The sequence below is a fragment of the Panicum virgatum genome, chromosome 6K, assembly GCF_016808335.1.
Source record: "Panicum virgatum strain AP13 chromosome 6K, P.virgatum_v5, whole genome shotgun sequence".
In the NCBI taxonomy this organism is placed as follows: Eukaryota; Viridiplantae; Streptophyta; class Magnoliopsida; order Poales; family Poaceae; genus Panicum; species Panicum virgatum.
Genome location: NC_053141.1, coordinates 10,840,207 through 10,849,578, shown reverse-complemented (window position 1 = coordinate 10,849,578; position 9,372 = coordinate 10,840,207). Strand labels below are relative to the sequence as shown.

General features: G+C 42.9%; 1 protein-coding gene across 1 annotated transcript; it reads right to left on the bottom strand.

Moving 5' to 3' along the window:
* Nucleotides 1-8,023: 8,023 nt before the first annotated feature.
* LOC120713914 lies at nt 8,024-9,372 on the bottom strand. The gene is made up of 3 exons (XM_039999875.1): nt 9,042-9,372; nt 8,841-8,954; nt 8,024-8,394 (listed from the first exon to the last, which is right to left on the bottom strand). Exons 1-3 carry the CDS (start codon nt 9,189-9,191, stop codon nt 8,239-8,241), a joined length of 420 nt encoding a protein of 139 aa, XP_039855809.1. The 5' UTR covers nt 9,192-9,372; the 3' UTR covers nt 8,024-8,238.

The window sequence follows — 9,372 nt, the reverse complement described above, 5'->3', positions numbered from 1 at the left end:
TATAAGATTTGCTCTAAGTGCGGATGGAATGAATCCGTACGGTGAGTTTGGCAGCGCTCATAGTACATGGCCCGTGACCCTATGTATGTTCAACCTTCCTCCTTCGTTGTGCCTGAAGCGTAAGTTCATCATGATGCCGGTGCTTATAGAAGGGCCAAAAGAAACTGGCAACGATATTGATGTGTTCCTGCAACCCTTGATGGATGATCTCTTACTGCTCTGGAAAGAAGAAGGTGCACATGTGTGGGATGAGTATAAACAGGAGTCTTTCAACCTCCGAGCTTTGCTTTTTGTATGCATCAATGATTGGCCTGCACTTGCAAAACTTTCGGGACAGTCGAACATGGGATACATGGCCTGCACCCACTCTTATGATGAAACCGATAGCATTTATTTGAAACACTGTAAGAAGTGCGTATACATGGGCCATCGCCGATTCCTTCCTACCGATCACCCCCTAAGAACCGAAGGGAAGCATTTCAAAGGAGAGCCCAAAACTCGTCCTAAGCCTCTGTTCCGTAATGGAAAGCGTGTGTTCTCGATGATCAAGGATGTGAAGGTAGTATTTGGAAAGGGTCCCGGTAGCCAACCTGTTCCGAAGGATGACCAGGGACATGTTCCAATGTGGAAGAAGAAGTCTATAATGTGGAACCTACCTTATTGGCAAGTCTTACAGGTTCGCAACGCAATTGATGTGATGCATCTGTCGAAGAATCTTTGCGTCAACCTACTAGGCTTTTTGGGAGTGTATGGTAAGTCAAAAGACACATTGGAAGCAAGGCGCGACATGTGGATGCTAGCTGGACGACAAGGCTTGCAACCCGAGAAGAGAGATAAAGGACGCCACTATTTAAAACTTGCCAGCTATAATCTGAGCAAAGAGGAGAAGGAAAGTATGTTTGATTGCTTGAACAGTATCAAGGTCCCGTCTGGGTACTCCTCAAATATACAGCGCATAATAAATGTGAAAGAGAAGAAAATCCAAAACTTGAAGTCCCATGACTGCCACGTTCTGATGACACAATTACTTCCGGTTATACTGAGGGGTGTTCTATCGGAAAATGTGAGATTGGCAGTTGTAAAGCTTTGTGCGTTCATGAATGAAATTTCACAGAAAGCAATTAATCCAAATAATCTAATAAAGCTGCAGAAAGACATTGTCGAATGTCTTGTCAGCTTCGAGATGGTCTTCCCACCTTCCTTCTTCAATATTATGACACACCTTCTAGTTCATATTGTGACAGAAATAACTATCCTAGGTCCTGTTTTTCTACACAATATGTTCCCTTTCGAGAGGTTCATGGCAGTATTGAAGAAGTACGTGCGTAAACGTTCTCGCCTAGAAGGATGCATTGCTAAGGGCTATGGAACAGAGGAGGTCATTGAGTTTTGCGTTGACTATCTTCCTGATCTCAATCCGATTGGGCTCCCCGTGTCACACCATGAGGGGCGACTAAAGGGTCAAGGCACACTAGGAAAGAAATGTAATGTGAACATCCCTTGTAGTGAATTCAGCCAAGCAAACTTCACGGTTCTTCAGAATTCATCCAAGGTGGCTCCATATATTTATGAGCACATGAATATTATACAGTCTGAAAATCCACAGAAGAATCTTGCTTGGATTACACGCCAACATATAAAAACTTTTGACGGCTGGTTCAGATGAAAATTATTGGGCAACAACACAGTTGATCAAGAACTTCAATGGCTGGCTAGGGGACCATCAATCACTGTCCAGCAATACCAAGGGTATGAAATCAATGGGTATACATTTTATACGAGAGCTCAAGACAAAAAAAGCACCAACCAAAACAGTGGTGTCCGTATGTGTATAGTAAACAGTAATGGAGAAAAGAACAACTACTATGGTGTCATAGAGGAGATATGGGAACTTGAATATGGATCCATAGTTGTCCCTCTATTTCGTTGCGAATGGGTGGCTGGAGGAGGCGTAACGAAGGACCGGTTTGGGATGACCATAGTCGATTTTAAAAAGATTGGATATAAAGATGAACCATTCGTTCTAGCCAAGGATGTGACACAAGTGTTCTATGTGAAGGACATGTCGAGCAAACCGAAGAAGAAGTCGGATAAGACGCCTGAAGCAGACAAGGCTGGAAATGAGCCGAAACGGCACATAGTTCTTCCCGGAAAAAGAAAAGTTGTTGGAGTTGAGAATATTTCGGACAATTCGGAAGATTATGACCAGATTGATGACCTTCCTCCATTCTCAGTTGACGTTGACCCTAGCATCCTCTTATCCAAAGAGGACACACCTTACTTACGCCGTGATCACGCTCAAGGCACTTTCGTCAAAAGGAAGATTATCAATGTTCCAGTAGATAATGAACATCTCCCATGCTTTCTTGTGCTTGTTGTAAATGAACATCGCAGCTCGGGCATCTTCAATCTGTAGGATTATCAAAAGGATCATGCAAGTAATCATTATCTGAAATACTTCAAAATGGAAGTGTTAGACTAATGCTAAGTCAAAAACCATGAAATATCACACATACCGGGCAGTGTTCATTCTGCTGTATTTTTGCACCAAGTAATTCAGCAGCAAGATACAATATTTTTACACTCTCACGGTTCATGTCTTTGGTAAATAATTGAGTAGCCATGAAATATTCTACACTCTCTTCTGATACAATATTTTTGCAAATATGTACATTTTATTGGTACTAGAAAATACTTAATGTTTTTTATTATTTCAGGTAGTGGAAATGGATCCTACGGACGAGTTAATGCACGAGCTCATTCGTGGTAGTACTGGGCACATAGCTCCAGAGTTTGATGAGGACGAGAACGATGGCAGCCAATTTTTAAACTTGCATTATCATGGCGACGAGGAGCAAGATATTAGTGGGGAGGAAGAAGAAAATGTCGAGGAAGCTGAGGTATAAAAGTTTAGTGATTCTTTCAGGCATCAGGATAAACGTTTTGTCAATATATATGTTAGGAGCAAGATATTGTTTGTGACACATGCGGCCCAGCTGCGAACTATTTGTGTTATGTTGCTAGCTTTGTTGATGATTTCAGTCCTTGTGTAAGCAGTCGTGCTCCAGCTAAAAATTCTTATGCATGTTTCAGTCAATAATTATCGATCTGGAATCCTTGCTTGCGGGTTATGAAGGTTACACATACCTGCCGCGACGTCCACTAGTTGCTAGCAACCCGATTGATAAATTTGCGATTCTTTCAGGCATCAGGATCAACGAAGCATAAACGGAAACGTGGCTCCAAGAGGAAGATGGTAGGATGTACAACCATCACGGAGATCAACGAAGCAACCGGCGAGCCACTAGCCCCTGGTCAAATTAAGACGACATTTGTAAATCAATTGGGATATCTTGTTAGGGAAAGCGTCCCCATAAAGTACAAGCTTTGGAAGAGAAATAAAGTCTCTGATTGACCTGAAGATATCGTGCCAGATTCAGAGAAAGATTTGTTATGGAAAGAGGTGTCATTGCACTTCAACTTTCCCCCAGGCAAAGCTGACAAAGTAAAGGGATGGGCATTTAAGAAGATGGCAATTTAGTTCGGCTCGTTCAAGAAAAAATTGGTGGCAAACTTTGTCAACAAGGGCCTCACACCAGATTTTGATAAAGTCTGGAAGAAGCAACGAGAGTGGTGGAATAAATTCGTGAATTACAAGCACAGTGCTGACAGCATGGCAGCCTCGATTCAAGGCAAAATGAATGCTAGCAAAAATACAAACTTCCATAGACTTAGGCCTGGAGGTTATAAGGTTGCTGTTCTGAAATGGGAAAAGATGGAAAATAATTTAATTGCAAAAGGAATCGTACCGCAGACCTTGAGTTGGCTCAAACGAGCAAGGTATTACTTCTATGCTCATGGAGGCACACTAGACCCCGACACTGGAATGTTTGTGACTAGCGACGTACTAAGAGAGGCTGCCCAAAGACTCGATGACGCAATGAGGCGTACGGAATAAGGAACCTTCCAGCCCAACAGAGAGAATGACGAGCTGACTTACGCTCTTGGGAATGCGGAACACACTGGACGAACCCGAGGCGTGGGCGTAGTTCTATGGAAATATGGCTTTTCCGGAGATCTCGAAACCTACCGAAGCCGATGCAGAAGCAAGGCAGTAGTGGCAGAGAAGATCTGTAGCCTAGAAAACCGGATAATGTCACTTGAGGCAGCAGTTGGGCAACGCTCGGACCAACCAGCTGCCAATGTCGAGATCAGCCCCTCTTTTCAGCGTCGTAGTAGTGTTGCTTCCACAGAGCACCCTAATTTGGGTGCCGACAGGCCGAGGGATCCCATTGATGACATCACCGTTAGGACCCAATGTGAGCTTCTGGTTCTTTATGGGAAAAAGCTCAAAGTTTGTGCTGAGGGTTATGCGGAAGTCCAAGAAGAAGGCGGGACAATACATTGCCAGCCGATTCCTGAAGGATTCGCCAGAGTGTTTGTTGACCGAATTATTGAAGAACCCTGGGAAGATTTGGACCTCCCGATCCCTATAGGTCCTGAAGAAACAGAACTACAACATGCCGTACACACATGGATCGCGTGGCCAAAGCGCGACATAAGATTGGTGCAAGCAGCCACAGATTCCGCTCGGTGCTCAAGGCAAAGATCACCAACGCCAGCTGACAGGAATCCTAGTGTTGGCCCACCTTCTCCACCGCCTGCACGGGACCCCAGCATGGATCCGCCATCACCAGCCGCACAAAGCGAGCCAATTCCGGTATCATCACCAGCCGCACAACAGAATCAGAGTCAGCGATAGAAGGCATACACGGTACCTTCGGTCCAGCCATCTCATAAGCAGCAAAGAAAGAAGAAAGCGAAGGCTCCAGAAGAGGAAGAGGCAGAAGAATCGTTTCAAACCTTCTTGCTGAAGCGCAAGCTACTGAGGGAGGCTGCGAACAAGAAGCCAGAAATGGATCCGGTTGCAAAGGCACACTTCATTAAACACTTCATTAAAGATCCCATGAAGGAGAAAGAAAGGGAGTCGGATTATGATCGGCAGATCAGAAAGTTCTACAGCAACCCCAAGAATCGGCGCATTAATGCAAAGACCGTTCCCCAGCTAGGAGAGCAGTCCAAACAATCGATCCCTCCGTTGATAGTGCCGCGTGAAGAATGTCCCGATGAATCAAGAGATCCGTTGACCATGGCTGGGATGATATTGCAAACTGATCTAACAAGGGCTCAATTGCTTGGGGAGGCCCTACAAAATGCCCGCAGCAAGAAAAAGTTTGAACTTGGTGAACCTTTGATATGGCCAGAGTTGCTACCATTTCTACCAACGAGAATGGCCGAGTTACACAAATGGTATGCCATGCAATCTAAAGCTAATGAATTAGAGATGTTCACAGCTCGGATTAAAGATGAGCATTTCTGGCGGGGGGCAGATGATGTATATATCGAGTTTGCAGCACTTTACGATTTATACCATCAAGATGCCCTTCACAAGTCCCTCGTTAGTGTATGGTGCATGTAAGTATTGTATCTCGTTTCATTATTTTAGCCTTGTGTGTTGACTGATCCCCGTTTTTCTTGTGCCCCGTAGGTCAAAAATTCAAATTTGCCGAAAGAAGAACTTCCATAACGTCGGGTTCTTCGACCCCGATATTATACACGAGAAATCGGTAGCGCAAAAGGCTGAAGAAATAGTCGATGTTATATACAGAGGGTTGCATAAGAATAGCATGTGTCCCTTCATTCTCTTGCCATACAACCATCAGTGAGTTGTTCTTTGTTAGCCTCTTTTTTTCAATCCCTTCATATTAATAATACTATTTAATAACTACTATAATCAACATTAATTGGTTATGCGTATGTATATGCACAACTTTCATTGGATATTGCTTTGTATTCGGATTGAGGAGCACAAGGTCTTGGTGTACGACTCGTTAAGGCAAGATAAATCAAAGTACCAAGATCTCATCGAGGTGGTAAATACTGCATGGAGTCGCTACCTCCGCAAACACATAGGCTTGCCGATAGGTCAAATCGAGCCTCTTCGTTGGGTGACTGATTTTCCGGTATGAATATACTCTCGCTACTAATGTCATTCGCAATAAACATCAGAAAAATTCTATATCGTAACCCATATTTGTCCATAGTGTTGGAGACAGGGCCAAGGAAACAACTTATGTGGATACTACGTATGCGAGTGGATCAACTCTTTTGCAAGTGAAAAAAGGCAAATGACAGTGGAGACATTCAATGTACGTGAGCACAATCACATCTGCTCATTATTTTAATTCATTATTTTTTATTCTCATGTTTTTATCGAAAAATGTGACAGCATTGGTGGATGAAAGAAGAACTCATTGAAATGGCTCGGATCAGGGCAATTCAAGAAGCTATATGTGGATTCCTGCTCGATGAAGTCATAAATCTTAAGGGCGAATTTCATGGAGATCTCCGTACAAGCGTCGCCCAAGAAGATCCGACGACAGGGAAGCTGATAAATTATTATAGTTGATGTGCTTAACAATTTGTAATATCTCAAGTACTTTTGAACTCCTAAGTGTTCCATACATGACGAATATGTATATATATATATATATATATATAATGTTAGTGTAATATGATGTTCTAATAATACCGTGCAATGCAAAGAGTACGACTATGTAGTCACATACGGTAGAAATACGCATAGCCATATGTATAAAAATGAAAAGAAAAGAAACATAAAGAAGAAAAAACATTTAGTACCGGCTAGTTATATCAGCCGGCACTAACCTTGCTGTTAAGGCTCGGGCGGGATTGGGCACGTTAGTGCCGGCTGGTATTACGGACCGGCACTAACATACGCACGTTAGTGCCGGTCAGAGTAGCCGGCACTAATGTCTGTCACGTTAGTGCCGGCCACAGAGACCGGCACTAATACGTCTTGTGACTGGCACTAATAAGCCGTTCTCCAACAGTGTAATTCATACATTCATAGTATTGTGTGTATTGTTCTTTAATTTGACCTTTCATTTTCATTGAAAAAATAAAATCCACGAGCTGCAGATGTCCTTATCTGTCGACTATAAGAATGTCATTATATGGCTCAAGAACTAGCTTCATCTCCTAGCCGCCGCCACAATACTCACCAAACCCTGCTACTTGTTGCAACTAAGGATGCAAGTGGGTTGGTTTTAGGTCAATCAATGCCCAACCCGCTCAACCTAGTGGGAAGCGTCTGCGTAGTGAGTTGACCCAAAAATCAAACACCGGGTAACCCAAACCCCATTTAGGTATACCCCGAGAAGAGTGATTTGTAGGCAGAGACCCGCCGAGATCAGAACGCGATGGTGCAAGGAACACAAAGATTTAGACAGGTTCAGGCCACAGGAGCGTAATACCCTACGTCATGTATGGTGATTTGTATTGCCTTAGGTGTTATTCGATGTGTCTCTGTTTTTGGAGGGGTCCTTGTTCGCCCTTATATAATTTGAGGGAACAGGGTTACATGGAAAGTCCTGGTCGAGTTCTGTTAGGATCCTAGTCCGAGAAGTTTGGCTAGTTTCCGTGTACATCGACTAGTTCTCCTCCTATTCGGGTAGATACAATAGAGGCAGGTCGTATCCATGCGCTATTCCCTACTCTAGGATATTCCACGCCTGTGAGCAGTCCCGCTGCCCCGGGTCTGACATACCCACACTACTGGAAATCGCATGTTTCCCTAGGGTTTCGATTCCTAGGGAAAGGATGAAAAACGGTAGGGATCAGGTTTCCCTAGGATCTTTGGTGGGGAACGGTTCCTAGGGAAATATTCGACGGGAAAATGTCCATTGCCCTACGGTTTTCTAGGAAACGGTAGGGGACTCCTATTTCCCTAGGAAACTGGTTCCTAGGGAAAGGTCTGGGTACCGGTCCCCTCTGCCAACGTGTAAAGTTAGTTTCCCTAGGACTTTCCCTAGGAATTACTACTCTAGGGAATATTTTGTTCAAACTATTTAACCAGCTCCTATACAAATTTAAATTTGAAACCAATACAAAATATATATTTGAATTCACATCTTATTTTTTCTAAAAAAACAAAATCAAATACATGTGAATGGGAACAATAGCATTAATTTCATAAGATAAAACATTCACGTAGGTAACAACTTAACAATACAAGCTTGATGGTCCACTAATACTGAAGCTCCATGATTCACTAATACAAGCATTATGGTCCACTAATATTAGTTGCAAAATAACATCTTACAAGTTGATTCACTAAGTGACATGAGACTAAATATGCTAGCTTAACCAAAGTTGCTATGGAAATAATGGGAAGTCTTCCTCTACTGGTGGAGAGTAGGTACCCCCACCACTTGTAGTTGCATTCACATGGCTGCGAAAATTTCCACTTGCAATCCTACTCAATGTTTCTTCAGGAGTTTCCATTCCAACAGATGAGCCAAAGGTACCAACCTGTGCAATTAAACAAGCAATGAATTAAACAGCAGATGAGGCAAACATTATCTTTGTTTGTTTAAGAATCAGAAAAACATGAAGTCTGATTTCTGTGGACATTTCAAACACTTTTCTACTAACAAATTGGCCCAAGTCAACATTTTCACACCAAATATTTAGAATGACGTTATCTACCAACAATGGAACATGCAGTAATGAAATACAATACATTGTGGAGGCAGGCCTCAAATTGTCTTAGAAGGAAAATTTCAGAAAACACTCTTTCTTAGGAATTTAGAATATGAGATGTATCACACTTTGATGTATCATGAGATGCATAACTCTGTTGGAAAATAGTGGACATCTCCCATACAGGAGCGAGAGAAGGTTATGCTCCAAATATTTCAGTAACATGCAACCACACATAAAGACTAACGAAGTGACATACTAATAATCAAACTTACATTTTCAGGTGAGGGATTTGGAGATGGTGAAACAACATATCTGGGAGCCGGAGGTGGCGGTGGCAGGATAGAAGGAACACTTGTGGCTGGCATACCAGTACGCAAAGCAACACTCTGTATTTCAACGATGCATCATATATAATCAGAAAGTAGCTCAATTGGTACAAAGCTGAACAGAGAAGGTTGAATGTCATATCTCACCTCCATAAAGCTTTGCAAACTTTGAAATTGAGACTGTACAGTTCTACCCCACTCCAACATGCTTTGGGCATAATCCTTGGCCAATTTGCTATCATGAGCTTCCTTCCTTATATGTTCTTGTTCCTCTTGACGTTGACGCCTAGCAGCCATTACAGAGGCATGACTTCGCTTCAACTCAGGAAGAGCTTCTCTGTCATTGATGGTCCCATTAAACGTAGCCCATTTGCCATGTGCCCGACCTCAAGAGCACTGATAAACAGCTCTGAAATCCACCGGGGAATGCAACCAATCAAAATTTGGTCCATTTAACTCAATGGCCTTGGATATGTAT

Bases quoted from the DNA above. Each gene is read 5' to 3' on its own strand.
- LOC120713914 (XM_039999875.1), bottom strand. From the start codon at position 9,191: ATGGCTGCTAGGCGTCAACGTCAAGAGGAACAAGAACATATAAGGAAG. The intron at 8,955-9,041 runs GTGAGATATGAC...GTTGAAATACAG, and splicing joins GTTTGCAAAGCTTTATGGAG to AGTGTTGCTTTGCGTACTGG. The intron at 8,395-8,840 runs GTAAGTTTGATT...TTAATTGCACAG, and splicing joins CAAATCCCTCACCTGAAAAT to GTTGGTACCTTTGGCTCATC.